Source organism: Tricharina praecox, assembly GCF_024521635.1.
Source record: "Tricharina praecox strain CBS 144465 chromosome Unknown BZA05scaffold_17, whole genome shotgun sequence".
NCBI lineage: Eukaryota > Fungi > Ascomycota > Pezizomycetes > Pezizales > Pyronemataceae > Tricharina > Tricharina praecox.
The window spans coordinates 333,946-350,057 of NW_026250419.1; the positions used below are offsets into that span (position 1 = coordinate 333,946).

The following is a 16,112-nucleotide window of genomic DNA, read 5'->3' on the forward strand; positions in this document are numbered from 1 at the left end:
TATCATCATCCCCCGCGCTTGGGCTGAACGTTCTATCGAGTCCAACCTATTCTACAACAATAGCAACGACAACGACACTACGACCCAACTATCGCAACCGAGCATCGCCACCAGAAGCAATCATCACCACAGTCCGCTCCAGTCGATCCTCTCTGCCACCACTTCTCAACTCACACGAAACACCCCCACCTGTCTCCCGCGAGACTCACCCCCCCAAAATCAGCAATCATATCCCTCAAACAGCTCCTCCCATCTTTCCTTCCTCGTTCCTCTACCTCGGAGTCCTCATCCTACTCCTCCGCCTACGCCTCGAAATCCGATATCTCATCATCGCTCTCATCACTCAATAACTTCACCGTTGCCGCGCGCGCTGCCCCGAAGAAGATGAGCATTGGCGACATGGGAGGGCCTGCACCCTCAAATTGTGGTGGACCCGACGAATGGCTGGAGATGGCAAAGAAATGCAAATACCTAAGCGAAGGCGACATGAAGCGGTTATGCGAGCTGGTGAAGGAGTGTCTGATGGAGGGTTTGCTCTCCCGAGAACCCTACAGCAGCCGCTGCTGTTGAGGCTGGCTAGTACTCACTCGTTCTGCGGTTACCCAGAATCCAACATCCAGCCAGTTTCGACGCCCGTCACCGTTTGCGGCGATATCCACGGCCAGTTCTACGACCTACTAGAGCTCTTCCGCGTCGGTGGCGGCATGCCCGATAAGATAAACTACGTTTTCCTCGGCGACTTTGTGGACCGCGGGTACTTCTCCCTCGAGACGTTTACGCTGCTCATGTGCCTCAAGGCGAAGTATCCCGAACGCATCACGCTCGTGCGCGGCAACCACGAGAGTAGGCAAATCACACAGGTGTATGGGTTCTACGAGGAGTGCCAGAACAAATACGGCAACGCGAGCGTCTGGAAGAGCTGCTGTCAAGTGTTCGACTTCCTTGCACTAGCCGCCATCATCGATGGAAGCGTGCTATGTGTTCATGGAGGCCTGAGCCCCGAGATAAGAACTTTGGATCAGATTCGAGTTGTCGCGCGTGCACAAGAGATCCCGCACGAGGGTGCGTTCTGTGATCTTGTGTGGAGCGATCCAGAGGATGTCGAGACATGGAATGTGTCACCGAGAGGAGCAGGCTGGTTGTTCGGTGACAAGGTCGCCACAGAGTTTAACCATGTCAACGGCCTGTCTCTGATAGCAAGGGCGCATCAACTTGTCAACGAGGGCTACAAGGTAGCTACCCCATGATGTTGTCGTGCAAGCTCGTAGGGCTAATACTGCGTAGTATCATTTCAAAAACAAGGACGTCGTGACCGTGTGGTCGGCACCAAACTATTGCTACCGCTGCGGAAACGTTGCTAGCATCATGCAACTGGAAGAGGACCTGACGCCACGGTTCACGATCTTCCAGGCCGTACCAGATGATCAGCGGATGGTGCCACAGGGACGGACTGGAAGGAGCGAGTATTTCTTGTAGTTGATCTTTCTTTGCGTTTTTTGGTGTGCGGTATATCTTTTTCTCATGAGATTTCTGGCGGTGGGTGGGGGCGGGCTACTTTGTTTTTCGTGCTCAAATGTCTTTTTTTTGCTTTTGCTTTTGCGTGCTGTTGAACGGAGTTTGGCATCATGGACTGGACGACGACAGACGGACGACAAAGACGACTATGGACAGCTTTGCCACGATGAATATACGACGGCACTGGATACTTGAGTCTGTAGTTCACTAGACTTGTGGGGCAATGGTGTTCCTGTTGTGGTGGCGGGTTTTATGTGCATCACATACTACTTTTCTACATAGCGATGGGCGGTTTATGTGTTCTCGTTCTGTTTTTCTGTGCTTTGCTTTGGTGCTTTTGGTTACGTACGGTTGCGGTAGGTACTGGAGGCTTGCTTGGTTGTTTTGTGGATATGGGGATGGGGAAGTGTGTATCTCAGGGCGCGGAAGGTGTATTAAATACCTAGATCTTTTGTTCTGGATGTTGAAGGGCGTAGATAGCCTGCTTCCTGGATGGCCGGTTACGGTGCTTCCGGCCGGGGATTCTACTTGATTACTCAGCAACCGTGATTCTCCTCTCTAGGAATCTTCCGAGCTGAAAGCCAATCCGGCCGAAAGTAAGACTGTTGTGATATCTAGTGGTTGCTCCACCTTGCCAGGCCGCCCATAGTATTCTGCATAGACGAGTGACACGCTATGAAAACCTCCAAGCTGCAGCTTTCCCCACCCCAGCCCTTCCGCTCGAAATCACAAAGAACTCCTCACTTGACCACCCGATCCATCCACAAGCATCAATTCTCCGCAGCGGGTCCGTGCCACCGATTTTTAACCCCTAACCCACACTTCGATCTCCGCCGCCGCCGCTGCCGATCCCTGCAGATCCAGTCTTCGTGAGGGAGACACACCCATCTCCTTTGTCTCCACCGACAACGTCACCGCCTCCTTCAGCGCAGCAAACGGTTCGGATCCATATCAGCCCCAGCAACAAAAAGAAACCTCATTGTCAGAAAGAAATATGGCCATCTAGCCACCCACCGTCCGGTCAGTTCAGTGAAGCTCACTTATAACCCGCCCCGCGACAGCCCGCGTCGCCACCCATTCAACCGGCTTCAGCTTTCAACGTACCGTAGACCATGTCCGCAGCACCAGCCGCCGCCGCCGCAGCGGTCCTCACCTCCGCAGTTGAGCCCGCAGACCAGGAACCTACCATCAACAACAACACCACCGCCGCCGCCGCCGACCCCGACGCGGACCCCGCACCCTCCCCGCCTGCAACAACAAGCAACAGCACCACAACCAGAAAGCGGAAACACACACCCGCCGCCTCTGGCTCCGGGGTACCATCCACGCCCACCCCCGCCGAATTCGTGGGCCGCACGGTCTGGAGTAAACTGGACACAGTGAGCCATCCATCCCTCCTCCACCACCACCACCTCTCCGTCCTTCTTTCCTTCCGCCCCCCCTTCCTCTCCGCCTTCCCGCAGCCACGCTAATACCCGCACGCCATTAGCCGCTCCATGGCGCCATAGCGCGGATCACCAAGCGCTACCAAAAGCGGATCCAACGGGGCACGCGCAACCTCCCAGCGGAACGCGCATCCCTCGTCAAGGCGCAGAACTATGCGCGGCGCAACGGCGAGATCGCCGAGTTCCTGCGGGGCTATGGAATAGCGGTCGAGAATCCTTCTCCGCCGCTGTCACCGGCGGCGGACGACGACGAGGATGAGGCGTCGCCTGCGGTCTCGCCGGTGCCGGAGAGACGGGAGAGTGGCAGGGGGAAGGGGAAGGAACTGCTGCGGGAGGGGGGGAAGACGAGGGAGGAGAAGACTAGGAAGCCGTCGGTGTTGGTGGAGACCCTGGAGGCGTCCCGGACGGCCGCAGTAAGTGCGAGGAATACGCTTACTGCATTGCGGTATGTAGCTTCGCATTGTGCAGACAGTGAGGGTGCAGTAGAGGCACAGATTGCTATGGTCGAGAATTTTGCGATTGCTGCTGAGAGGTATGTGGGTGTTTTGATGGGGCAGATGCAGGCCAGTGCGGATGGTATCAGCGGAGAGAATGCGGCAGCCGTGGGTGTTGGGGATGGTTGATGGACATGTGTATCATTTCGCTCAGATGTGGGTAGCTTCATATTGCACCCTCTTGTGGCGGTAGGCCAGTTGTATTTTTTTGTAGTGCGTTGGTAGGATACTCATGCAATATCACTCGCCTTACCGAATGCTTTTCCTTTTGGTGTGGAGTTGCGGATGGATTTCATTATAGCATATTTGTATCCAAAGGTCAAGGCTGATTAGCCGGAGAATATATCCAATGTTTGGTAGAACTCGGTCATAAATTATCATCTTCGGATACCCTCTTCATTCCTCTTCTTCCGTACACCCTGAAATCATAAACCTGCCCAAACCATAAGTCATTTTACCCGTGAAACATCATCCATTTTACAACTTCGACCCAGCATAAGAGCTGGCCTCATCAAACTGCTTTCCACCAGCAATAACCGCCACGGACCCCAGCTTCGTCCTCCTGGAGATTCTAACACCCGCCACGGCGGCCACAACCGCCGCAACGATAAGCACACCCAGGGTGACGACCGCACCAATAACACCAGCGACCTCCTTCGTCACAGCCCTCGTCTCTTGTTTGTATGGCAGACAGTAGTCCTCGGTAGAACTACAGAATGCACACCACTCCTCAACACTCTTGAGCGAGATCTTCTCCATTCCCGCTTTGAAGTCGGCCCACGACAGGGCAGCGGTGCTGCTGTCAAAGAGGCGGAAGCTCTCTGCAGGAGCATCAGTGCCGTTGCGGAAGAGGAAGCGGACCTTGAGCTCGCTTAGATCCCCCGGGAAGGCGTCGGTGTGCGAGTATAGCTCGAAGGCGAGGGTGGAGGCGTAGTCGGGCAGTCCGTAGAAGTTCGCGTTGACGGAGGGGAGGCCAGCGAGGGCGAAGAAGGATAGCATGGTGTCGTATGAGCCGATGTTGACGTTGAGGAGGTTCTTGGTGCCCTTGGAGTCGACAATCGCCTGCAATTGCTGTAGCACCTTGCTGGAGAAAGTGAGGCCGGAGACGGCGAGGGGGTCGTTGGCGGAGGAAATGGCGCCGGCTTTGGCCCATTCGGCGGAGTCGGCGAGGGTTCGCAGCTGGAAGAGCTCTTCTTGGGATATCGAGTTTGATATGGTCTTGTTGTGTACCATCCCGACGTTGACGTAATCGAAGATATTGTAGGCATTGCTGTAGGACAGCTTGCTCTTGGGAAGGACACCAGCGAAGATGTTGTCGTAGAAGGAAAGGTAGAAGTCCTTCGTTGACGCTTCAAGGGCTTTAAACTCGGCCGTTGAGTTCCATCTGTCGGCAAGATCATCGTACGCAGGACATCCGTCGTCACCCTTAAGCCAGATGCTCGCCGGAGAGTCCGAAGGTATCGTGGCGAGAGGGACATATTGATATCCTGACAGCGGATGCTCAGATGTCTCATTGAGCGGAGGGTACAATCCCTGGAGGAAAACCTGACCAGACGTGACGAGGAGGGGCTGATCAGGTGTAGCGGCCGAGAACTGGGCGGAGTTGTAAACATCCTCACTGAGGTTTACAATCTGGTACCCGGAGACCGAATCGAGCCAGCGAGACCGCCAGTATGTACTGGAGTTGTAGAGCTGCTGCTGGCCGACGGCGGTGAGCGTTGTGGGTGGTGCTCCCTTCCATGTTCGGTCTCCGTGACGAGAGAATATCACGGCGCCTTTGACTGTGTCTGCATGGGCTGCGGCCAATTCGGCGGCCAGGAGGAGGACTGCGATTGATCGAAGCATAGTGAAGATATAAAACGCCGGACTGAAAACTTTAGGCGCAAAGGACGTCGAACGTGGGGTATTTATGCCTTTTATGCTTCTCGCATATTGTTGATCACTACCGAAAGAGCCGTGCCTTCCCGAAAGTCAAAATGGGGGACGCTCTACTTCTTATCCAACTATAGACATTGCATTTGCACATAATTACCCAGAAGGGTAGATGCCCACGATTATGCCCAACAATGTCTCTTCGGAAGACCTAATAGCGGTGGTGTCTCGCGTGGAATCTGTAAGCCCCGCACCTTTGGCCCTTTAGCGCGACTCAATGCCGAAGGGCCTGTGGAATCGACAAGCCTATCGGTTGGTTTGCAGTGCCTTATCGATAAAAGTTCTTTTTCCCAGCGGCCAGCACCGGCACGGAAGGTCAAACTTCGCGACCCGCCGAGGCTATGACTGAGTGAGGTAAAACGGTAGTGTCAGGTAATATGTGATGCTTCCGTCGGAGTTTGACGGTGGACATCTCCTCGGAGGAACGATGGAAGGCAGACAGGGGTGAAACTTGGGAGGCCCCTCATTCCCCTCAATTGGCCATCTCTCACGATCGTCCGTATTGCGGCCCTCTTGATGGAAGGCTCAGTGCGATACTTGCTACATAGCACTCGGGAAACTTGCCGTCCATAGCTTCTGCTCACGTGCGTACCTTTAGTTCACCTACCACTCTTGGCTCTTTCTCCACTCCAACCTGAAGACGTTCCTCGATACCTAGCTAATCCCACATCGTGATCGACGCCGAATCGCGATCGGTGAGTCCGGCTTACTACTTTCTTGCGGTGCGGGTCGAGATTCTACATGGTTACTGGTCTCAAACCTAACACCCAGCCCCTGGCAGCTCGATCACGTGACATGCGACATATATCCTCACTCAGTCTTTACCGTGTATCTACTTTTCTGGGACAGGCCGGGGCGGAGGGCAGGGAAAGCCACATCGGGCCGCTCGATGCAAGTCGGATTGGACAGTGGCGTGGAAACGGGGGGTTGAACGGGGTGATAGTGCCATGATCTAGATAGGCCGCATGTAATTACTTGTAATTACTGATCAAACAAAAACAGAAATGAATATATCTGCTGCACGAAAGGACCCTTGTGTGGTTGCCATAGTCTGTACAGGCCGTATGCAATTAAAAAACTGAACTGCTCTCTCTGAATATATCTGCTGTACCGGAGTGTGCACCATCACTAGAGTCGCCCCTTAAAACTTGGTGTGCTCACTGAAGTTGACTGCTGGTATGTGTGGAGGAGGGCCTCCAGTGACCAAGGTCGGATGGCCCACGATGTTCCCGCTGAAGTGCTGGTGCTTGCACATCGCTGCCGGCTTCTCTAAAGTAAAACAAAGTGGTGGCTTGTGCTACCACGTCTGGGACCTTTTGAGCAAACAACCACAACAACCAGCTAACCTCCTCCTCGCTGCAACACAGCTTTTCTTTCTTCTCAACCTTCCATCAAACGTCCATCTCACTCCTTTCAATCTTTCTTTTTCTTTCCTCGCGACCACTAAAACTACCGCCCATCACCACTTTCCCGCAGAAGTCTCTCTCTTGCCCTTCCCTGCCCCCATATCCATCTCAATCAACAGCAAAGTCAACAATCTCCGTCATACCTCCCACCTTACCGCACGCCATGGCCACCCAAGCTTACAGGGCCTCAATGCCGCAGGCTCCTCGCAAGTACGCTGTTCACGAGCTGCTCGCCATGAGGTTGACCCTGCCGTTCGTCTCATGTCCTCTCCACAAGTTCACCAAAGATGCCTGGGCGTACGGCATCATCAAGACGCACTTTGCCAATCAACCGAACGTACGAAATCCTTCCTTCTAGCACCATCATGCTTCCTTTCATCCCTTCTCCAAGATTATACTAGGTACTGACCTTAATAGACGGCCCGTTGGACCCCTCCGACTGAACTTGATCAGGAACGTCCTGAGCAGCACAAGCACCAGCCAGGAGGATACCTAGGTGGTGGAGGAGTGCGTAGTTCGCCTACGCCAGTTAAGACCGGTGAAACTGGCGGAGCGAGAGGAAGGGGAGGAGGACATGGCCATGTTGCACCTTCGGGATTGCCGTCCATCGAAACCCCGCAGATGCATCAGCAGCCCACCCTTCCTTATTCCGCTCCGGAATACAGGTCGGAATACAAGCGTCATTTGTCTTCCCCTATGGCGACGACGCACACTCCTATGACTCCCATGCAGAGCCATATGGCACCGATGCAGTCTGCAAGGACGAGCATAGGCGACCGAATCTCACCAGACTTCGAGCCGATGATGGGTAGCATGGATCCACTCCGTCAGGGAATCCTTCACAACATCGCCAGGTTCTACCCACACCTCGCTGAAATATATGCGACTAGCTATCGTCAACTTCAATCGGCTACGCCGTCCCTAACCGCGCAAAATTTTCAGGCTCAGCAGCTCCTCGCAGCTCAGCAGCTCCAGGCCGCGCACCATTATCAGTCGCTCCAGTCGTCCGCGTTGTATTCCGGTTTTTCCCCATCCCAACCGGCAATGCCGACCTTTGAACAGAGGCTGGCGAGCATGTCTTTGGAATCCCCGATTTCGCAGCGCCGCATTAATCCTGTTGATCTTTCTGGTGGTTATCCAGCTGTCACGATTGGTGCTACCGGTTATGCTCGTGGACTCTCACAAGGATTTGTTCCAGGAGGAACTCTCAAGACCGTCCCCATGACTGCCTTGACCCCGACCCTGGAGATAGACGAGCCGAAGTGGGATGCTTCTACTGCTCCAGCTAGACCTCAGTTCGACCCTAGCGGACAGAAGTCTGGAGGCAGACGCGGCTTCAAAGGTCAGGCCGACACCAGCGAGCTCTTCCCACAGCCGACGCCCAAGAACACTGGATCTCGCGGTACCGGCAGGCAGTACGAGCAGTTTAACCCCAAAAATACCGGACCAGGTGGTACTAGCAATGGCCGTCCCGAACAAAAACACAACACTCAACCCAACACTCCGCTCTCTCAAGATAAGGCCAACATCCAGGGTGCGCCAGCTACCGACAAAGGGAAGGCCAGGGAAGTCATTCCTGACGTCGCCGAAGAGATCTTGGTTCCGCCCCCTGCTATGCTTGGGTATTTATCCCCCTTTCGCCGAAAGCTGCGTTTACTGACCGTCATTCAGCGCTAGTTCCGCCAGAGAGCACCAGCTCGCATTCATCCAGGTTTGAAATAGATCCCTATTATGGTGGGCTGGACTGACTGAGACCATTAGTTTATGAAAATGAAGAGCACTGCGAGGTCCAAGCATCAGCAGCAGCTGAAGGAGAACATGAATGCCACTTCCGCCGGCGGTTCCGACATGAGCTCGCATAGTGGTTACGGCTCTGGTTCTGCTGGGACTGTGTACTAAGTGCAAGCTTGGTGGCGACTCCAAAGTTTGAAGGTTCCTGTTGTTCCGTTGGTGTCTTCATTGTTTTCTGTCCTTTTGTTACGATTGACGCAAGGGGGGTAGGGAGTGGATTTTTTTGTTCGCGGGGATACCTGCAACTGTTGAAATACTCATGCCCTAGTACTGTCGGTGCCTTTGGCTGGGGGTTCGGGGGTGTAGAGATGATTCGATGGTTTGTTTCTTTGCGTTGGGGGTTCTCGGCAGAGAGCAGGGGGCAGCTTTTGTTCTAGCCTTCTACCGAGTGATCGCAATTGCTTTTCTTCATTGTTAACGTGGAAAAATGTACAATAGATACCACGACGTACATGCACTCATCTTCACTTCACTCCACTTGACAAAACAAAACAATTGGTCGTCCGATTCGGATTAAACTCAAATTAACTGGAATTGAAATCTAAATGTGTATATATGATCAAAAATGTCCCTCGCATTCAAACCGACTTCCAGCACGGAGGAAATCTTAGGGGCCGGTCTGCAACGCGATGGTATATGTGGATCTTTATCCGCCAATTGTTTACCTCCGACAACCATAGCTCACGAAAAGAATCGTGTGATTGCCGTGGTGATATTATTGGCGTTGAAAAGGGAAGTAATGGGAGAAGGGGGGATAAGGGGAAGAGTGGAGGGTTGCGCATGTGCTGAACGAGCTGGGAGATATCGATCTTGGATGAGGTATGGTTTGCTGAACTGGTAGGGTCGTTTGTTGATATGGAATGATAACATCCTCGTGTACACCGAATAGTCGTCTCGCCCAGCAGTGGTGAAGGCAGTGGTCCTGGTAATTAACATCCAACTCTACCATCACTGAAATCACACCGTTTCATCAGAGCACATCCGTTAATCCCGAAAAAAACCCAAACCTGAGTATATATCTCTATACTCAGCCCGCAAAACAACTCCGAAACCCCAATGTGCCGTGATGATGAGACGCAAATTATTTTTTTGCTTTCATACACCGGCGTGAGAGAAAGACAGCAGAAAACGTAGCCAACCCCTAATACCCAAACTAAAACTAGCGGTATGAAGCACCCTTTCTATTTTCCCACTGCTAGCCACGCCGCCTACCGCCGCTCATTTTGTCGTTTAAGCAGTGGTCTCGGTACCCTTGCCGCCCTTCCGCGTCAGGATAGCCTCACGGTCCTTGTCGAGCTTCAGCTTGGTGATGATGACCTTGCTCGGTGAAATGCCGACGGGAACCGACTGGCCGTTGACCTTCTCGCGGGTCACACGCTCGACGTGCACGACGTACTTGAGACGGTAGACCGATGTGACCTTGCCCTCACGACCCTTGAGAGATCCACGAGTGATGATAACCTCGTCGTCCTTGCGGATGGGGATGGAGCGGACCTGGAGAGCAGCCGGATGCGTTAGGGACGATTGCGCTTCGAAGTGTACGGAGTAGACGGGGTGAAGAATAAGGAGAAAGGGTAGGTACTCCGTGCTTCTCACGCAGCTCCTTGGACAAAGGGGCCGACATGATGGTTCTGCGGACCGACGAAGGGGCCGAGAAGTGAGCCTTACGCGACTTTCTGCGCGAAGAGGCGAGTCCTGATGCGAAAACACAGCTCCATCAGCATTTCCGTCTTTTTAAAGCTTTGCGTTCCCGCTCTTTGCACCCCAGCGCTCCATCTCTCCTCCGCGCTATTTGCCCTCGCTGCTCAATTCCACCACCGCAAAGAACCCAATCCTCCAAAGTAGCAGAATTTTGGTAACACACCGTTGTTGAGCTTAACCATTGCGTCGTTCGGTGGTCGGTCGTTCGGGGGAGGTTGCTGGGGTCTTCGGGGGGGTCGCGGAGTTGGCGTTGCGGCGTTGCGGGTGTTGATTTTTCGTGAAATTGGAATGTGCTCTGTGGGGCGAAGCATGCGCCAGGCGGGTGACTACTGCGCACAACAAGCTTGGATTTGTGCGGGCGAGGGTTACAGACCCTAATCTCCTGCAGTTATGTAACGAGCTAAAGTGAAGGGTACCCTAGCAGCCATATTAGGTTAGCTGAGAAGGTTCCCGCCGAGCCTCATCGCGCTACTGCGCTTTTGCTCGTGACCTTGGGATGAGAGCTCCGCCCACGTTTGTTTATCATATTTGCAGCTACCTTTTCACCAGTGTGCTTCAACGACTGCATATTTCACGTCAATAATCAGATAAAGCAAACACCCACGAACCAAAGCCAACAGATCAAATCTACGGTACTTCCCAGTAAGACATGTACGTATATTTTACTCCCGTGATTGGTGAAATTGTGCTGGGTTTATCTGGGTTGCATAAGCATGGCGGCAACAGAGTCGCGTACCGCTCATAGCTTTAACGAATAATGTCGATCGCACGCTGATTCCACGCTGATTCCGCCGCTACAGAACACCCTCAACTCCGTTCGGTTTGCTTCCCGTCTACCCCCGAACGTAGTGCGCACGCGCGCTTGTCGTCGGGAGTGAGCAGAAATGTCTTTAGACAGCGACTTTTCCTACGACGCGTCGGCGCAAAATCTCAATCCTCGGCGTGCACCTGTTCCCTCTGGAGACCGGCCTCCGTATCCGCTACAGCAGTATGTGAGGCCGGAAATCACTCGACAAACTGGGAAATGGGGTTACAACGGTACTCCTTATCCGACTATGCAGGGATATCAAAGCCCAAACTTCGGCGGAGGTGTTGGTGTCGGCGATGCGACTGACCGTCATGGGCCGGGCACGGTGGATTATGGGCAGAGATACCCGGTGGCCCAAGAAGACTACCCCAACGTAGCTACTGTGAGTGAAAGCCCCGATTCACAGCACGCGGGAAGCCGTGCTGACCTTCGTAGCAGCAACACCAGCCTCAAAAGTACGAGCAGCAGCAAACCTACCGTCCGCAACAGACAAGTCACGCACAGCAGTACTACACACAGGGACAGCCCGTCTCTACGTACACGGCCCCGACGTACACGGCCCAGGCCCTGCCTCCACAAACCTCGTCGGCCTACATGACTCCCGCGTACACGGCTTCTGCCCCGGCTACCCAAACGTCAGAGTACTACAAGCCGTCGCCTCCACAGAGGGCACAATCGCTAGCCCGCCAGCCAAGTGTGGACAGTTTCGGGGGACAGCCCCCAGCACAGCAGAGGACGAATGTTGGGCAAGGGTTTCAGCAAACTTCGGGCGTGGACCAGAGTTATCAGTACCCTAGTCGGATCCAACCTTCAGCGCTGGCATCTTCGTCGCAACAGTCCACCGTATTTCCACAGGCATCTGCGGGACATGCCCAAGGTGCTCGGTCAACGGCTCAGTTGGCACTGTTGGAACACAATCGGCAGGAACAACTCAAACTCTTCCAACAGCAGTCGCAGAGGGACCAACAGTTGCAGGAGGAGAGGGAGCAGCAGTTATGGAGAGAGAAACAACAGAGGGAGCAGCAGCAGAGAGAGCGGCAGCAGAGAGACCAACAGCAGAGAGACCAACAGCAGAGAGACCAACAGCTGAGAGAGCAGCAACAGAGAGAGCAGCAGCGGAAAGAGCAGCAGCGGAAAAAGCAGCAGCTGAGAGAGCAGCAACAGAGGGAGCAACAGCTGAGAGACCAACAGCCGAGAGACCAACAGCTGAGAGACCAACAGCTGAGAGACCAACAGCTGAGAGACCAACAGCTGAGAGACCAACAGCTGAGAGAGAAGCAACAGAGGGAGCAGCAGCTGAGAGACCAACAACTACAGCGAGAGCAGCAGCTACAGAGAGAGAAAGAATGGGCGATTGAAAAAGCCCGGCACCAAGCCTCGATTGTGCAACCTCCCACCTCTTTGCCTCCTCCGATTATACCTGTCCCTCCGGCAGAGCAGGGACAAGCGAAGTCGCCGACGCCGGTGCTGCGCTCGAAGAGCGTGCCCGTACCACCGATGGTTAAGAAGCCTCAGAAGCCTCAGCCACGGCTATATCTCCCCGAGCCAGCTAAGCCTCGCGTTACTCCCGGACCGGTCGTGCCTGCTTTCGGTACTTCACAAGCTCCTCAATCTATCCAGGCTTCTCAAGTTTCTCAGGCTCACGGAGCTCCTCAAGCTCCTCGGAGTCATCTTGCTCCCCAAGCGACTCATGTGCCTCAGGCTCCTCAGGCTAAGGCCCCCCGTACTGCTGGTGCTCCTCAAGCTCTCCAACCCCCTCGGACCCCTCCGACTGCTCAATCTCATCCAGCTCCCCAAACCTCTCAAGACCGCCCGGTATCCCAAGCTCCCAAGGCTCCTCAGGCTGCTCGGAGTCATCCGACCCACCAAACGACTCAGGTGGTTCCGGCCCCTCCGCCTGTTCAAGCCGCAGCTATCCCAGTTTCCGAGAAGCAGCAGCAGCCCCAGCAACCAGTGATCGTGACAGGCTCGTTGCCAGTGACAGGCGCTGCTGTTAGTGGAGTGCCTAAACAGGAACTAGATGTTCACGGATATCTTGCTATGCTCAGGACGAGTGACCCTACTCTCTATAACTCAATTATTTCGGATGCCCTGAGGAATCAGTCACCACTCATTGAGACGCTACAAACCTTACAATTGCCTGTATCCACTCCCGTTGCACAGCCTGCTACCCCTAACCAGGCCGAAGCTCTGCAACTTGCCCCACAACAGCAACAGCAGCTTCAGCCTGTGCCTTCTCCCGCTGGGAAAATTGCTACTTCACACCAGCCACAACCTCCGCGACAGGTTCCGCGACAGGTTCCGCAACAGGCTCCACAACAGGCCCCGCAAAAGGCCCCGCAAAAGGCTCCGCAACAGGCTCCGCAACAGGCTCCGCAACAGGCTCCGCAACAAGCTCCGCAACAGGTTCCTCCGCAACAGGCTCTTCCGCTGCAGCAGGTTCCGTGGGCATCACAACCGCCACAGATATCGCATTTGCGACCAGCTCAACCTTTGCAGCAGTCTCGGATTTCCGCCCCTGCGATCGGTGGTTCTGTTTGCCAGCCTTCTGCTCCAGGTCAAACGCTCCAGGCACCACATGGAGTCACAACGCCATCGCAGAAGCGGCCACTGCCGGTCGCGGACATTGAGGTGCTCGCAGCAGCGGCATGTGCATTCCATCTGACCAAAGGGGTATCCGTTCTAGTCGAGACGATCAAGCAGTTGCTTCGGGACGCCAACGATTTCGACATCATGTGTGCATACTTCGACACTCTAGGGCACTTGTACGATAGAGGTGAGTTGGCTCGGTACATGATAGCTTCTTTGGAGCAGGCTAAAAATGGAGGCTACACTCCGCCGGTTCCACCTCCCCGGGCGATATATCAGCAAGCCCCGTACGGGACACCTCCGCAACCTGCTCCAATAGTGCAGATAGATCAACTCCGGGGTCCAGGACATGCCGGAGATACCCCGAGCGGTGTTCGGAGCGGGAGGAGGGCTCAAGGAAGCTCGACAGTCGTAGTCACACCTCCATCAGGACCCGCGCAGATAAATTCTACGGCAGCCCAGCTGAAATGGGTAGTGCCTGCTGCGAATCCGAAACTAGAAGTGCACGTTGCACGTCATCCGCTATATGACTATTCCTCCGTTGCTCCCCCACGTCCGGCACCTGTATCAGTGCCATCACCATTGACATCAACAACAGCAATAACAGCAATGTCAGCACCACCCGAAAACATCGTGGTTCTCGACGACTCTCCCCCTCCGCCAGCAGCGGCCGAATATTTGGCCCCGCCGGAGATGGCTTGCATGGATATCGACAATCACTCTCCCAGTAACGGTGGCGGCCAAGTGCACACTGATGGTATCACACTCTCCGGACTAGGAACGGAGACCCCCCCAAGCATCGTCCCAGCTTTAAGCGGAGGAGGCCCTTCGCTGCGCGATCCAAACGCACAACATATTGGTTCGATGCAGTGGCCGCAGTTCAATCAGCCACTAGCCAAGGTGATCTCCAGAAAGAAAGCTGCAAGGGTGTCCAAATACGATCCAGCCACCATCGCGCGCGACATCCTGATAGCCGCACGCAGGCATCCAACCGAGCGTGGACTCAACGACCATCTGCTGCCTCTCAAGGAGAACTTAGGCCTCGATTGGAGCTGCGATCTCTCCACCATCAGATGGGATCTCGTCGACCCAAACCCTATTCTTCTCGATGCTGCCGATGGAGAAGTTGAGATGGATGGTGCGCCTATTGCGTTGTCGACACCAGTCATCTCTAAGAAGCGAGCTCGCAACCATGCTCGTAGATCTGCACCGGGAGGCCAAGCTTCGGAAGTTGCCGCTACACCAAAAGTCCGTGGCATCAAAAATGCGGCTCCTGTACCACATAGCGCGCCGTCATACCGCGCTTCTTCGCGTCGTGCAACCAACTTTGAAACGCAACCCATCTTCATCGACTCATGTCCAGAGTCCTCAACTTCGCCGATGACCTCAGAACAGCCAGCCAAGCGACGCCGAACGCAGGACACAGCGAGCTCTTTCACTCCGTCGAATTCCCGCGCTCGCAAATTCAAGCGATTCGGCTGCAAATGGAAGGACTGTGCTGCGGAACTCCACAATATCGACAATCTCAAGCGCCACCTCTTGACTCATAAGCAGGGCAGTTTTGACAGGGACCGGTTCACGTGCAACTGGCTCGGATGCGCTCGGCCACTTACAAAGAAGCAGAAAGCGATGGCCGGCGAACACCCACCGATATTGTTCGAGTTTGCAAGCGAGCAGGAATGGGCAGCCCACCTCGACGTTCATACCGATGCTGTTATGCAGAGTTTCGGAATGGGACCAGCAGTATTACTGTCAGGTTCGCTCCCTCTCCCTCTCCCTCTCCCTCTCCCGAACACAGAGCCGAACTAACAGAGAGAAGACCCGGAATCGGGTGTCTCGGATGTCGACTACCTCTCCGACCACGCCGGCAATCAGATCACGCCAATCGCTTCGGCCTCGACACCGCTCCACAAATTCTTGCCGCCGCCTGGATTCCCAATGACGAAGCTTTTCAAAATTGCCCATGGAATCAACTCGCCGAAAACTGCGCGTGTGACGAAGGCGCAGCGCCAGCTGTGCGATCGCTATGGCACGCTGGGTGCTGGCACGTTAGGAGGCCAGATTGGCGATCTGCTGGATACCGACTGGCAGGCTCTACTCAACGACACGCACATGCGAATCGTCAAAAGTCCTTTCCAGAAGCCATCTTAGCACAGCCGTCATGATTGCACAATGGAGATTTTTTAGGCGTTTGTCTTGGGGCGAAGTATTTGCTCGCTCCTCCGTTTTCTTCATTTGCTAGAGGCTACCATGTACTGTTGCGTTCTCTATATCCCGGGTTTGAAGATTCAAGTGCTTTTACCTTCAAATTTTGCATTCTTACTGTGCTCTGTATTCTGTGCTCGATTCTTTGTTAAATGGCGTTGATTGATTTCTTGTATTTCCACCAATCTTAGTGCATAGAGTGAGGTAGATACTTTCAAAAGGGGGG

The 16,112-nt window shown here is 54.4% G+C and overlaps 6 protein-coding genes across 6 annotated transcripts; 4 read left to right on the forward strand and 2 right to left on the reverse strand.

Moving 5' to 3' along the window:
- The first annotated feature begins 3 nt into the window (after positions 1-3).
- BZA05DRAFT_83051 (Metallo-dependent phosphatase-like protein) lies at positions 4-1,599 on the forward strand. Its single transcript, XM_051488683.1, has 3 exons — positions 4-529; positions 607-1,232; positions 1,285-1,599. The coding sequence occupies exons 1-3, from the start codon at positions 385-387 to the stop codon at positions 1,474-1,476; spliced, it is 963 nt and encodes a 320-aa protein (XP_051338184.1). The 5' UTR covers positions 4-384; the 3' UTR covers positions 1,477-1,599.
- Positions 1,600-2,508: 909 nt separating this feature from the next.
- BZA05DRAFT_83084 (uncharacterized protein) lies at positions 2,509-3,757 on the forward strand. The gene is made up of 2 exons (XM_051488685.1): positions 2,509-2,894; positions 3,005-3,757. The coding sequence occupies exons 1-2, from the start codon at positions 2,628-2,630 to the stop codon at positions 3,581-3,583; spliced, it is 846 nt and encodes a 281-aa protein (XP_051338185.1). The 5' UTR covers positions 2,509-2,627; the 3' UTR covers positions 3,584-3,757.
- On the reverse strand, positions 3,629-5,404 carry BZA05DRAFT_83067 (histidine phosphatase superfamily). Its single transcript, XM_051488684.1, has one exon. The coding sequence runs from the start codon at positions 5,297-5,299 to the stop codon at positions 3,932-3,934; it is 1,368 nt and encodes a 455-aa protein (XP_051338186.1). The 5' UTR covers positions 5,300-5,404; the 3' UTR covers positions 3,629-3,931.
- A 1,271-nt stretch (positions 5,405-6,675) lies between these two features.
- BZA05DRAFT_83093 (uncharacterized protein) lies at positions 6,676-9,073 on the forward strand. Its single transcript, XM_051488686.1, has 4 exons — positions 6,676-7,129; positions 7,210-8,414; positions 8,464-8,503; positions 8,554-9,073. The coding sequence occupies exons 1-4, from the start codon at positions 6,956-6,958 to the stop codon at positions 8,689-8,691; spliced, it is 1,557 nt and encodes a 518-aa protein (XP_051338187.1). The 5' UTR covers positions 6,676-6,955; the 3' UTR covers positions 8,692-9,073.
- A 740-nt stretch (positions 9,074-9,813) lies between these two features.
- BZA05DRAFT_426188 (translation protein SH3-like domain-containing protein) lies at positions 9,814-10,466 on the reverse strand (the record flags this gene model as incomplete). Its single annotated transcript, XM_051485997.1, has 3 exons — positions 9,814-10,077; positions 10,166-10,278; positions 10,448-10,466. 3 exons carry the CDS (start codon positions 10,464-10,466, stop codon positions 9,814-9,816), a joined length of 396 nt encoding a protein of 131 aa, XP_051338188.1.
- A 702-nt stretch (positions 10,467-11,168) lies between these two features.
- Positions 11,169-15,832, forward strand: BZA05DRAFT_419809 (uncharacterized protein; the record flags this gene model as incomplete). The annotated part of the gene is made up of 5 exons (XM_051485608.1): positions 11,169-11,474; positions 11,531-13,868; positions 14,006-14,152; positions 14,280-15,437; positions 15,501-15,832. 5 exons carry the CDS (start codon positions 11,169-11,171, stop codon positions 15,830-15,832), a joined length of 4,281 nt encoding a protein of 1,426 aa, XP_051338189.1.
- Positions 15,833-16,112: the final 280 nt, after the last annotated feature.